The 14,028-nt window shown below is 59.4% G+C and overlaps 1 protein-coding gene across 6 annotated transcripts in view; it reads left to right on the top strand.

Moving 5' to 3' along the window:
• BAIAP2 (BAR/IMD domain containing adaptor protein 2) overlaps positions 1 to 14,028 on the top strand; it is a 43,413-nt gene that overhangs the window by 11,724 nt on the left and 17,661 nt on the right. For all 6 annotated transcript variants that reach the window (XM_071451433.1, XM_071451430.1, XM_071451432.1 and 3 more), the window contains exons 4-6: positions 7,722 to 7,783; positions 7,982 to 8,053; positions 8,465 to 8,602. In XM_071451433.1, coding sequence (XP_071307534.1) covers positions 7,722 to 7,783; positions 7,982 to 8,053; positions 8,465 to 8,602 — 272 coding nt within the window. The remainder of the gene's footprint in view (positions 1 to 7,721; positions 7,784 to 7,981; positions 8,054 to 8,464; positions 8,603 to 14,028) is intronic.

Below are 14,028 nucleotides of genomic sequence, written 5' to 3'. Positions count from 1 at the left end.
TCTGGGTTTGGTGTCAGAGCTGCTCCCCCAGCCCCGCTGCTGCTGCCTGGGAACTGTGCTGGGGAAGCAGCGAGTGTCTATGGAAACCGAGGCTGGATTAGAGCTGCCTGGAGCGATCTGCTGCTGTTTAATAAATAAAACAAAGAGCCCTGTGTGCTGCAGAGCCTGGAGGAGCTGCCCCTGCGCTCTGGGGCTGAGCACAGCAGCTCTGCCCTCCTGCCAGGGAGCCTGGGCAGCCCCAGCTCTGCTCACACTTCACACCTGGCTTTGGGCACCCTGGCCCTGCTTCCTCACCCAGACCAGGGTTTTGGTGTCCTTGGTGCCCTCTCCCCGTGTGTGGCTGGAGGATTTTGGGGTGTGAAGTGTTCCCACATCGCTGCTCCCTCCCCTGCTGGTGTGGGCACATCCCAGGGAGGCTCCTGTGCTGATGCTGCTGATATTTGCTGTGATGTGGCAGCTGCCCCGGGCAGGAGAAAGTGCAGATAACAGTTCTGGCTGCAGCTGAGAGCAGCTGGGCCACAGCCCCCTCCCAGCAGATGTGTCAGCAGGGCTGGGGCTGCTCTGGGAGCTGCTCTGGGCTGGGGCTGGGCTGGCCAGGGCTGCAGCCTCTCCTGGGGACGCCTTGGCCTTGTCACTGCCTGGGCTGGCAGTGCTGGCAGTGCCACAGAGGGCTCTGGGCTATTTCACAGCACCCCAGGCTGCTGTGGGCTGGGAGGGGCCTTAAAACCCATCCAGTGCCAGCCCTGCCATGGCAGGGACACCTCCCACTGTCCCAGGTGCTCCAGACCCCATCCAGCCTGGCCTGGGACACTGCCAGGGATGGGGAATTCATTTTAGAGCAACAAACAGGAATTCTCTTCATTGCTGCTTCCATTAATGGAGGGGACCTCAAAACCCATCCCATTCCACCCCTGCCATGCAGGGACACCTCCCACTGTCCCAGGCTGCTCCAAGCTCTGCCCAACCTGGCCTGGGACACTGCCAAGGATGGGAATTCATTTTAGAGCAACAAACAGGAATTCTCTCCATTGCTGCTTCCATTAATGGAGGGGACCTTAAGACCCATCCCATTCCACCCCTGCCATGCAGGGACACCTCCCACTGTTCCAGGTTGCTCCAGCCTGGCCTTGGGCACTGCCAGGGATGTGGGGAAATCATTTTAGAGCAATAAATAGGAATTCTCTCCATTGCTGCTTGCATTGATGGTGTGTCCCCAGCTCCCTCCCTGAGTGGGATTTTCTTCCATGAGTTTTTAGGGAAAGCTGCTTCAAGAAGGGAAGGTGTAGGCTGGATATTAGGAAGCAATTTTTCACCAAAAGAATAATAAAGCACTGGAATGCTCTTCCCTGGGAGGTGGCAGAATCACCATCTCTGGCTGTGTTTAAATAAACACTGGACATGGCACTGGGTGCTGGAGTCTGGCTGAGGTGTCAGGGCACAGGTTGGACTCGATCTCAGAGGTCTCTTCCAGCCTCATTATTCTGTGATTCTGTGGCACACTCTGACTCCCAGGAGAGCTGCATTTTGACCTGAGGCTGTGGAAAAGGCTCCCACAATTGATTGGTAGCACTGAGATCACGGCAGTGCAGTTGATTAGAAGTGTGTAATTGCACTTTTCTGCCTAAATCCGGCAGGCAGAAAGGCAGGGATGGGCCTTGGGATGGAGCTGGAGGGAGAAGTGGGGGGCTGAGATTGGGGTGGCCCAAAGAGCAGATGTTGGAGCTCTGGATGCTGAGGATTTTAGACTTTCTGTGCTGACACATGTGTTTAAAAAAAGACTGACATGGCACTTGGTGCTGGAGTCTGGTTGAGGTGTCAGGGCACAGGTTGGGCTCGGTGATCTCAGAGGTCTCTGCCAACCTCATTATTCTGTGATTCTGTGAAGGTGTCAGCCAGGCCTGTGGGTGCTCTGTCAGGATTGCAGCTCATGTTCCCAGCCTGCATGGGAGAAAACATGAGATGGTTGTTTTCCCTCCAGACCCTCTCTGTGCTGAGCTGGGCGCTGGTCCCTGGTGTCCCTTTGGCCCAGGACCTGTCCCAAGGCAGGGGGACACCTGCAGGTCTCTCTCCTGGGACAGGGAGCCCTCTGGAGCTCAGCCCCTGCCCAGCACGGGGCATTTCCTGAATTCCCCATCAGATTTTGGGAGCTGTGTGCAGACAGGATAATCCTGTGTGGGAAAGGAAGGGTGGCAGCAAGAACAGCAGTAATGCCCTGGAGCTGTAATCGGCTCTGGGGGCTCAGGCCCAGCTGCAGTGTCTGCTGGGGCTGGCTGGGCTTTGGGGTGGGCAGAGCTGGGGATTGGGGTGTCCCCAGCCCCATGGAGCTCAGGCTGGAGCTGTCATTGTCCCAGAGCAGCAGGAGCAGTGTCTGCTGGGCTTTGGGGTGGGCAGAGCTGGGGATTGGGGTGTCCCCAACCCCAGTGGAGCTGTCATTGTCCCAGAGCAGCGGGAGCAGTGTCTGCTGGGCTTTGGGGTGGGCAGAGCTGGGGATTGGGGTGTCCCCAACCCCAGTGGAGCTGTCATTGTCCCAGAGCAGCAGGAGCCAGTCTGCCCAGTGCAGTTCCCTGCTGGCCAGGCCCTGGTGTTTGGGATGGGCTCTGTGCCCTTGAGGGGCTCCCTGGGCTGTTCTTCATCCCTTGCTTGTGGTGGTTTTGGGGAGGATAATCTGAAATGAGGAGCCTGTGTCTGCCCCTTCCAACAGCTCCAGCCTCCTGCACGAGTCCTCAGGTGACTTTGGCCCTTGCCCAGCTCCTGCCTGGGTCCCTTGGATGCTGCTCAAAATGTCATTTCTTTTGTCCTTCTTGAAAACTGGGCCATGGCAAAGTCATGGGGAGGGATTTTCTTCTGCTGCAGAGCAGAGCTGGAGCGTTTCCCCCGGGATCTGGGGCTGGGCAGCTCCTCCGGGCTGGGGCTGCATTTTGGGAGGTGCATTTTGCTCAGCACTGGGGAGGGTGAAGCTGCCCTGGGTGACACACCAGGCTGTGAAAGGGCAGCAATTACCGAGCCATTGTTGAGCTGACAGGAGCCCCTGGCACATAATGGCTTTTGATTTCCACAGTAAAATCGGGATGTGGCACCTTAATGGCTTGGGTGAGATTTCACAGCTCATCCAGCCCCACCCCTGCCATGCCCAGGGACACCTTCCACTGTCCCCGGGCGCTCCAAGCCCTGTCCAGCCTGGCCTGGGACATTTCCATGGATTCAGGGCCATCCCTGGCTCCAGGCTCTGCCCTGCTCCTGGCAGCTCAGGGGCTTTGTGCTGCACCAGATCCTTCAGGAGCAGGGGTTAATCTGGTAATTGGAGTCGGGGATGTCCACACCTGCAGGGTGTGGACAGGGGTGGAGATGGATCCCACAGGGGTGGATGGGGTGGAGATGGATCCCATAGGTGTGGGTAGGGGTGGAGATGGATCCCACAGGTGCCCAAGGTCACCCTGCAGCCCTGAGGGGGCTCAGGGACTGCTGGGGCTGGGGTTTGGTGCCCACTGGGACCAGTCAGGGCAGTGCCCAGGAGGACACAGAGCTCTAGGAAATATTTTCCTGTGGTTTGTGGCAGTGTCCCTGCTGTGGAGATGAGCTCCTTTTGGGGATCCTTTAAATTTGGGCTTAACAAGGCACCTAACACCTTGTGGGTGACAGCTTGTGCTGCTGGAGGAAGGGGAGCTGCAGGAATGAGGGTGCAGAGACACTTCTGAAAGACTCTGCTGCCTTGGGAAGGGCTTTTCCAGCCTCTGAAAGACTCTGCTGCCTTGGGAAGGGCTTTTCCAGCCTTCTGCTGCCTTGGGAAGGGTTTTTCTGCTGCCTCCATCCCTGCCATGAGGAGCAGACAGCCCAGGCTGGTTCTCACCACCTGTGTTGGTAGGAGGAGGAGGAGGAGGAGGGCTGTGAATGAGCATCTGTGAGGCCCATGTGGCCTGGCTGGGGCTCCCAGCGTGTGGCAGAGGTGTGCAAGGTCTGGGTGTCACCTTCCCTGCTGATGGTGACAGCTCCCAGGGTCCCCACCTGCCCTGGCCCCGTGCTGGGGGGGTCCTGCAGGGATGCTGGGGGGCATCTGAATCAGCCAGTGCCACAAATACAGCCCTGAATTAACCAGCACAGCTCTGAATTAACCAGTACAGCCCTGAATTAACCAGTGCCACAAATACAGCTCTGAATTAACCAGCACAGCCCTGAATCAACCAGTGCCACAAATACAGCTTTGAATTAACCAGTACAGCTCTGAATTAACCAGTGCCACAAATACAGCCCTGAATCAACCAGTACAGCTCTGAATTAACCAGTGCCACAAATACAGCCCTGAATCAACCAGTACAGCCCTGAATCAACCAGTGCCACCAATACAGCCCTGAATCAACCAGTGCCACCAGTACAGCTGTGAATCAACCAGTACAGCCCTGAATTAACCAGTGCCACCAGCACAACCCCTGCCACAGCTCTGAATTAACCAGTGTCACCAGCACAGCTCCTCACACAGCTCTGAATCAACCAGTGCCACCAGTACAGCTCCTCACACAGCTCTGAATCAACCAGTGCCACCAGCACAGCCCCAGCCACAGCTCTGAATTAACCAGTGCCACCAGTACAGCTCTGAATTAACCAGTGCCACCAGCACAGCTCCTGGGCACTTGCTGGGCTGTGCATCCTGGCACAGACCCAGCCCTGGCCCCATCCAGGGGGGCTGTGGGGGGCACAGAACATGCCAGGGGTGCATCCCAGTGCTGTCTCCCTGCTGGAAGGCTCAGTGGCCACTGCCCAGCCCGAGTGGGAGCCCCAGCCAGGGTGCCTTGGGAAGCTGCTGCTGCTCCCTTTACCTGATGTGTTCATAAACAAAGGAAAATCACCTCGGGCAGTGCCAGGCGGGGCTGATGAGTTATCAGCACATGGCCCAGTCCTCTGGGCTGGCAGAAGTGAAACCCTGGTGGAGAGGAAAGGGATGAGTCAGCTGCAGAGGAGAAGCTGGTGGTTCCCCCAAGCTGATGGTTCCCCCAAGGTGATTGTGTCCCCAAGCTGATGGTTCCCCCAAGGTGATTGTGTCCCCAAGCTGATTGTGTCCCCACACTGATGGTTCCCCCACGCTGGTTGTTGTTCCCCACACTGGTTGTTGTTCCCCATGCTGGTTGTTGTTTCCCTGCTGTCTCCATCCCCCTGCTTACAGTTGGATCCTGCAGCTCAGGGCTGGAAGGGGCTGCTCTGAGCCTGGGGCTCGCTGTGCTGCTCTGGGGGAGCACAGAACACCCTGCAGGGGCTCCCAGTGGGATTGCTCAGGCTGGAGGAGCCCTCAGGGTCACTGAGGCCACCTTTGCACCATGCCCCAGGTGCCACCTCTGCCTGTGATGGGTTTGCCTCAGGTTTGGCTGTGTCAGGTCCTCAGCACCGAGGTGCTGTGTGAGCAGGGTTGGTGCTGGCTGGTGTTTAGGGGATGTGCCCAAGTCCTGGCCCTGATCCTGGGGTAGCCAGGGTGCTGCTGCTGGTGGGAGATGGTCCCTGGCACTGGGCACCACCTCCTGCCACCCTTGCAGGACACCCTGGGCCGCTGCACCCCTGCCCACCTCTGTCTCTGAGCTGTTTGCTCCTTGATTAACGCATCCTTGGTGCTTCCATTAGACACGGCCCACAGCCCGTTTTACAGGGGGGGTCAGAAAATGAGCCCGAGTCTCTGAGAGCTGCAGAGCAAAGCCCTGGGAGCTGAGCTGCCACTGCTTCCCCCTGTGCAGGGGCAAAGCCGGCTGTGCTGGTGCCAGCAGGGATGTGGAACAACCTGTTTGCCCGCGGTGGGTGGGTGTGGCAGGGCAGGGCCCTCAGCAGCGCTGTGGTTGCTCTCCCAGGGCGATACTGTGAGTCAGCCCCGAGCAGCTCCTCCTCCTCCTCCTCCTCCTCCTCCCCATGCTGGCCTCTCTGTGTACCCCGAGTGGGGTTCCCCACCTGCAGGATATGTGTTTTGGCAGCTCCCAGGAGGCCTGAGCCCTGTCCTGCTGCCCTTCAGGGGTTAATGCTCAGATCCCTGTGGCAGCTGATGGGAGCGGCCCTGCCGTGGGTGGCCCTGCTGCTGCCAGGGCTGGGACACAGCCGGGCTGGTGCCCCACCATCTCACCCTGGCACAGTGCCACAGGCTCTTTTCCAAAGCGGATTTTGGGCTGTGGAGGCTTCCCAGCTGCCATGGTGTCCCTCAGCCACAGTTTAGCAGCTCTGGGCTGGCTTTGGGGTGGGATGTTCAGTCTCCCATCGTCTGTAGGGTTCTGTGAAGCAGCTCACAGTGTGCAGGTGTGGGGTGGCAGAGTGGGTTCCCATTCTCTGTGGGAATTCACACTGTGTTTTGGGGGATTCAGTTCAAATCCTGCTGCTCAGTCACAGTTTAGGCTCACCTCTGCAGCTCTGGCTTTGGGGTGAGATGTCTCAGCCTCCCATGCCCTGCAGGGTTTTGTGAAGCACAGCATGCAGGTGTGGGGTGGCAGAGGTGCCCTTTGGGAATTCACATTGTGTTTTGGGGGATCCAGTTCAAATCCTGCTGCGCAGTCACAGTTTAGGCTCATCCCTGCAGCTCTGGGCTGGCTTTGGGGTGAGATCTTTGTTTGTGGGGCACCCTGGGCACCCCTCCCTTTGTTTGTGAGGCACCCTGGGCACTGCTGTAGCTCAGGGGGCACAGGGGACAGTGGCCCTGCCACAGCCAGGTCTGGCACTGCAGCAGAGGGGGCAGAGCCTGCCCAGCATGGGATTTTAGTGTTTGCAGAAGGCTTTGGGACACAGAGTGTGGTGCAAAGCAGGGGTTGCTGCAGGCAGGAGGGCACAGGCAGGTTGTTCCTGGTCACCTGGGGGTGCTGACACTCAGCTGGGACATGGCCCATGTGCCCAGGGACATGGGGGGACATCGGGGACAGGCTGGGGCTGCCCTGCATGCCCAGCTGTGCTGGGGGAGGGTCCCCCTCGCTCCCTCACCCCAGGGAGATGCTGCCTTTCATGTACAAACAGCTCCACAGAGGCCGGGAGCCTCCTGGGAAGCTGCAGCCTGCCATGCAGGGAGGAAAAGCTTCCAGAGGCAGCCCTGAGAAGAGCTGACAGAGCTGGGCTGTCCCCAGGCTTGCTCTGACCCACAGACAGGGCTCTTGGTGCTCCTGGAGGATGCTCCTGAGTGTGTCTGGGCTGCTGCTGGGCCAGGCCACAGCCCTTCCTGCAGGAACAGCACTGGGCGTGGGGCTGCACAGCAGGGAAAAACCAGGAAAATCAAAGGAAGTGCCAGAACAGAGCTGGGATTGCTTGGCTGCAGAACAGAGCTGGGATTCCATGGCTGCAGTGGGGATCCCAGGGCTCAGGCCTGTGCCCTGTGCCCAGCTCTGAGTGCCAGGGCTGTCCCTGTCCCTGTCCTGGGCCAAAGGAGCAAGGGCTGCCCATGGATTTGGGGTTCTGGTTCTGATCCTGGTCCTGGTCTTGGTTCTGATCCTGGTCCTGGTCCAGGTTCTGGTTCTGGATCCCTGCTCTGAGTGCCAGGGCTGTTCCTGTCCCTGTGCTGGGCCAGGGCTGCCCCTGGATTTGGGCTCCTGCTCCTGGTTCCCCCCTGCCTCCCAAGCTTTGCCTGCCTGTCCCAGTGTCCCAGGTGAGCTCACTGCAGCTCCCCAGGGTGGGCACAGGGGAGCCCCCAGGTCTGTGGGGACCCCTCCTTGCAGCTGCCCCGGCCCTGGGGTGCCCCTGGGCTGGGTGCCTCAAGCCCTCCCTGTGCTGTCTTGCAGGGGACGTGCTCTTCCAGATGGCCGAGGTGCACAGGCAGATCCAGAACCAGCTGGAGGAGATGGTGAGTGCCCAGCCTGGCGTGCCAGGGCCCTGCCAGTGGGAAATGCTTTGCCACGCCTCATCCAGATGCCACCAGCCCCTCTGCCCTGGCTTTGCTGAGCTCCAAAGGCTCTGCAGCGCTCGGGCATCCTCTTCAGCCCCTCTGGCCCTTCTCCAGTGCCCCCCAAGCCATCTCTGTGCGTTTCCTCTCTCCCTGCAGCTCAAGTCCTTCCACAACGAGCTCCTGACGCAGCTGGAGCAGAAGGTGGAGCTGGACTCCCGGTACCTGAGTGTGAGTTTGTGTGTCTGTGAGTCTGCCACAGCCCTGGGGCTGCCCTGGCGCCGCTCCCTGTGCCCCAGCTCCTGTCCCTGCTCACAGCTGGGTGCCACCACGCCCAGGACAGTGTCCCTTGTGTCCCCTGGGCTTTGGGGGTCACAGCTGGGTGTCACTGGTGTCACCACGCCCAGGACAGTGTCCTCTGTGTCCTCTCTGGGCTTTGGGGGTCACAGCTGGGTGTCACTGGTGCCACCATGCCCAGGACAGTGTCCCCTGTGTGTCCCCTGGGCTTTGGGGGTCCCCCTGCTCACAGCTGGGTGCCACCATGCCCAGGACAGTGTCCCCTGTGTGTCCCCTGGGCCTTGGGGCTCTGTCCCTGTCCCCCCTGGCACTGGGAGGGCTCAGAGCTGTCCCCTGTGGTTCCAGGCTGCACTCAAGAAGTACCAGACGGAGCAGAGGAGCAAGGGGGACTCGCTGGACAAGTGCCAGGCTGAGCTGAAGAAACTGCGCAAGAAGAGCCAGGGCAGCAAGAACCCCCAGAAATACTCGGACAAGGAGCTGCAGGTAGGGCTGGGGACACTGGGGGACACCGGGGGGACAAGGAGCTGCAGACAGGGCTGGGGACACCCCTGGGGGTGGTGAAGCCCCGGGGAAGGCAGGGCTGGGGCTGTGGGTGGGAGGGGGTGGCAGCCAGCACTGGAACTGTTTGTTCCCAGCGCAGAGCGGGGCTGGAGCTGCCTGCCCCTGCTCCAGCCACCTGTCCCCCTGCTGTCACCTCAGGAATGGCCCCCAGGAGCACGAATCCCTGCTCTGCCTGCTCCATGGTGCCCAGGAGGGGTGTTCTGGTGGTTTCTGGTGGTTTCTGGTGGTTTCCTGTGTATTTCCTGTGCATTTTCTGTGCCTGTGCCCCCTCCTGCGGGGGTGGCTGTGGTGAATCAGAGCAGTGTGATGTGTGCTGGGGGTGGGCAGGGGGAGGCACAGCTCCCACTGAGGGGGAGCCAGGCTTGGCTCTCACTGAGGGGCACCCCGGGCACCTCCTGGCAGTGCCCAGGGGCTGTGGCACTCGTGGGATCTGCAGCAGGGGTTTGTGCCCTGTGCCCTCTGCTGTGCCCCCTGTGCCCTCCTCACTGTGAGCTTGGCCCCATCCAGGGACCCTCAGGGGTTCCTGATGCCCCAGGGTGCCCTGGCTGGCCGTGGGAGCTGCTGCAGGAGCTGCAGCCACCGAACCATGGTGGCACAAGGGGTGCTTGGACAGGGCAAGGGGAATTCCTGCAGCCAGGAATGGTTTGGTCCTGTCCCCAGGGCAGGGGATGTGTGATGTTGGCACCAGGGGCTGTTCCTCACACGTCAGAGATCTGTGTCTGCTGAAGGGCACCTGGACACCGGTGGCACTTTGCTCCTGGGGGTGAATTTGGTGGCATTTGGTGGCATTTAGTCTCTGGCAGAGTGATGTTTGTGCTGGGGAAGTGACACCCTTCATTGCACTGGAGTTTGGGAGATGCTGGTGTGAACCAGAGCTGGCACTGAAGGAGGAGGATGCAGCCACCACCACCATCATCATCATCATCATCATCATCTTCATCATCATCATCATCATCATCATCATCATCATCTTCATCATCTGTGCTCAGCCTGTGGGTCTGGGAGGTGTCCGAGGTGGCACAGCCAGAGCTGGGCTGGGAGGTGCTGGAGCCAGGCTGGAAGGTGTAGGAGGTACTGGAGGAGCACTGGGAGGTGCTGGAACACTGGAAGATGCTGGAGAACGGCTGAGAGGTGCTGGAGGAGCACTGGGAGGTGCTGGATGAGCACTGGAAGATGCTGGAGGTGGTCTGGAAGGTGTAGGAGGTGCTGGAGCAGGGCTGGGAGGTGCTGGAACACTGGAAGATGCTGGAGGAGCTCTGGAAGATGCTGGAGCAGCACTGGAAGATGCTGGAGCTGGTCTGGAAGGTGTAGGAGGTGCTGGAGCCGGGTTGGAAGATGCTGGAGGAGCACTGGGAGGTGCTGGATGAGCTCTGGAAGATGCTGGAGCTGGTCTGGAAGGTGCCACCCCACTCCTCGTGTCCAGCTCACTGTGCTGGAGGCTCTGCTGCTCTCCAGAGCAGCTGAAGCCACTTCTGAGCCTGGTGTCTCCACGAGTGCCAGTTGTGCAGTTGCTGCTGAGCTGGAAGAGCCCTGTCAGGCCTGAGCCCAGCCTGGGGGCACAGGGGATCCAGCCCTGTCACCCCCAGCAGGCACAGCTGCTGCCAGGGCAGGGATGGGGTCCCACAGCAGCAGGAGCAGCAGGAGGAGGAGGAGGAGGAGGAAGGAAACCTTCCCAGCAGGGCTGGGGCACCCCTGTCAGCACAGCCCCAGGGGCAGGATCACAGCTCAGTGCCTTTCATCTTTCAGCAGGGAGTGTTTGGGAAGGACTTATCTCCAGAAAGGTTTCTGGTGCCTTTTGAGCTTGGTGAGGCCCTGGCAGTTCAGAGTGTGCCGTGGTTCTGTGGCTGCTCTGCTGCTCTCTCTGGGGGTTTGCTTTGCCTTAGATCTGCTCACAAAGTCAAAACTGCAGAATGCAGCCAGGAGGGCACTTCCCTCTCTGCTCTGCTGGCTGCAGAGCTGGGGTTTCCTCAGCAGAAAAAGAGGTTTGGGGTTAAAACCCTCAACACTGGGCGTTGGAGAGAGGGGAAACTGCAGCAGGTGGGGTCCAGCCTGGAAATGTGGGGGGGTTGGTGCTGGAACTGGGGAGAGAGCCTTGTCTGGGGCTTTGGGGAGCTGGAACTGGGATTTAGGGAGCTGGAATTGGGCTTTGGGGAGCTGGAACTGGGCTTGGGGAGCTGGAACTGGGCTTGGGGAGGTGAAACCAGGTTTGAGTGGATCAGGAGCTGAGTGGGGCTGTGCTCTCCTCAGCCTGGTTTGTTGAGCTGGCCCCAGCCCACCCCGTGTCCCCTTGCCCAAGCCCTGGTGGTGTCCTGGGAGCTGCTGAAGCCCCTGGGGATGGCTTTGGGATGCTGATGCTGTGCCTGGGGAGCACAGAGCCATCAGCCAGGGCTGCTGCAGTCTCCTCGTGCCCTGGCTCCTTCTCTCCTCGTGGGAGAAGCTGCTGCTGAGGGAAGTGTCACCTCCTTGGAGGCAGCAGTCACATCTTGCTCTTCTGGAGGCTGCTCCTGTGAAGCTGCTGGAGCAGCTGCCAGCCAGGAGTCTGGTGCTCTGTCATCATCTCCCTTCATATTTAATGCTCCAGGAAGCAGAGCTGGCTCCTTGCTGCCTCTCCACCACCTGTGGAGTGGCCACATCTTGTCATCACCTGCCAGTGCGAGGGGACACGTGGTGACAGGGCTGTCCTGCAGGGACCCCGGGGTTTATGTAATGTCTGCCAGAGTCAGAGCAGCTCTGGGGCCACCCAGGCCCTGCTTTTGGCTGAGGACAGCCCTTGGCTGTGCTCCCAGCCTGCTGGAAGGATCAGAGAGCCCAGAGCGAGGGCTCAGACCTCTCACCTGCTCCATTCAGCTGCTCCCCTTTGAAAAGCAGAATGAGCACTGGGCTCCAGCAGGGACTGCACACAGCAGTGGGTGGGGAGCAGAGGCTTTGGAGGGGGTGAGATGCTCACAGGTTCTTGCAGGAGGCTGCTCCTGAGCTGTGCCATCCCCTCCTTGCATGGACAGAGCTGGTCCAGGCTGCTCTGCACGTCCCACATCACCTGGCCCCTGTCTCCTGCTGCTTTGGGGGAGTTTTCCCAATGAGTGCTGCAGCCAAGGAGTTAAACCACCCCTGGTGTGCAGCCCAGCCTCACTGGGCAGCTCTGAACCAGCTCCAGGGGCTGCAGGAGTGCTGTGGCTGGGGTTGTTCCTGCTGAGTGCCACATCCAGCCTGGCTTTTATTCCTTGGGAATCAGCCCTGAGCTGCTGTTCCGCCCAAGGAGTGAGGGCTGGGAGTCCCATGTGCCTCATCTTCCTCATGGAGGGACTGAGTGGGGCTTGACCCTGCTGAGAACCAGGGGAACAAACCAATGCCACTCACTCCACATCTCTGAGGAAGAAGAATGAGAACAATATTAAGATTAAACAATCGCCAAGGAAGCTCAAGTGCTGTAATTTCATCAAGGGCTGGTTGTGATCAGGCCATGAAATCAAGGTCATGATGGGTTTGGGACCTGGATTGAATCTGCAGCTCAGCAATGAAGTTATGTTGGTTCAAAGTATTTATCAAATCATATTAGCACTGTGAGCAATTGGATTTCTGCATGGGGCTGAGGCTAAACTGGCTGTAATTCAGCTTAAATAGCAGAGCTGGGGCTGGGTGTTTGTCCTGAAAGGCTCTGCTGGCCCAGGTGACAGTGGGGGACCCTGGGTGGGCACTGGGGGCTGAGCTCAGCCCCTGCCTTCACCCAGCCCTGCTCCCATGGCAATGGTTTCAACATTAAATACCTCTGTGCCAGATAACCTGTGGGGTTTTATCAGCTTTTGTCATTGAAACCTCATTTGGGTATTCCCATCAGGAGAAATAATTTTAGGTGTAGGTCAGGAAGCTGGAAATGGCAGAGTTTGCACAAACCAGGTTATGAGGTTTGTGTGAAAGTCAAACGGGGAAGGACTCCGAGCTCAGCAGCTCCAGGTGATTCTCTCCAGGTTTGGCTGGGATTTAGGCTGAGGGAGGACATGAACCAAACCCAGGGAGAGGAGAGGAAGAGAAGAGAAGAGAAGAGAAGAGAAGAGAAGAGAAGAGAAGAGAAGAGAAGAGAAGAGAAGAGAAGAGAAGAGAAGAGAAGAGAAGAGAAGAGAAGAGAAGAGAAGAGAAGAGAAGAGAAGAGAAAGAGAAAAGAAGAGAAAGGGAAAGAGAAAGAGAAGAGCCCTTCCAGTACCTAAGGAGGCTCCAAGACAGGGACTTTGGACAAGGCCTGGAGTGACAGCACAGGGGGAATGGTTTCCCACTGCCAGAGGGCAGGGCCGGATGGGATATGGGGCAGAAATTCCAATTCCTGTCAGAGGTGGGGCCCTGGCAGAGGGTGCCAGAGGAGCTGTGGGTGCCCCTGGATCCAGGGATGTTCCTGGGGATGTTCCTGTGCAGCTCAGGGCTGTCCCTGCTCTGGGGGAGGTTTTGGGCAGGGGAAGGTGAGGCTGCCAGCGTTCCCTGCTGCTCTGCTCTCTGGGTTTTATGTAACAGCACATGTGTGCAGGGCTGGGGCTGCTGCAGATGTGACAAACGAGGGCAGACAGCCCTGCCCAGGGGAGGGGGGGCAGCCTGGCCTGCCCAGCTCTGGGGGCTCCCTCCCTCCTTCTCTCCCCAGGCCCTGCTCTGCCTCCCCTTCACCCTGGGTATCCATCAGCAGCCATGGCCCAGCCTGATCCCCACAGCTTTGGCTGCAGCTGGGTGGGGGAGGCTGGTGAGGAGCACATCAGGGTCAGGGGCTCCCCTCCTGCCTGGGGGCTGCTGCTGGGCAGGCAGGGGAGGCTGCTAAACCTGCAGGGCTCTGCTGTGGCTCTGGGGGGCTCCTGCAGGGTCAGTGAGCCCACAGAAGGCAGGGAAATGTGTTTGGGCTGTGTGGTGGCCATTCCCTGCTGTGGGGCTGTTGTTGTATGTGCCATAGTGCAGGAGAGGTTGGGTCAGGGCTCATCCCCAGCTCTGCTCTCCTTCCTGGCTCTGGAGGAGCTGGGATAGGCCCAGACTGGGCTGCAGCAGTGCCATGCCTGGCTGGACACAGCACCCAAGCTCCCTGGGTGGCTGCAGGAGGGGACAGTGCCACCCCCGGGGCTGCTCCAGGCCCTGCCAGCTGCCCCACAAGCAGCATTTTGGGAATGAGGAAAAGTTCTCCAGGCTGAGGATCCCTGCCCTGCTCGCTTTGCCTCTGTGCAGTGCTGGGGTTTCAGCAGCTTTGCCTGCTCAGATACTCTTCCCCTGCTGATCAACCCAACTTAGCTCTTCTCCCTCATGACTGCCTAAGCAAACCCTCCCTCCTCTCTGTGTTTACTCCTTCCAGGTATTTCAGGCTGCTGCATCGATCCAGCACAGCC

This window comes from Agelaius tricolor, unplaced genomic scaffold (assembly GCF_023055355.1).
Source record: "Agelaius tricolor isolate 1412-34295 unplaced genomic scaffold, bAgeTri1.0.p SCAF_32, whole genome shotgun sequence".
Classification (NCBI taxonomy): Eukaryota; Metazoa; Chordata; class Aves; order Passeriformes; family Icteridae; genus Agelaius; species Agelaius tricolor.
Note: the sequence above shows the minus strand (reverse complement) of the source record. Positions and strands in the feature narration are given on the sequence as shown.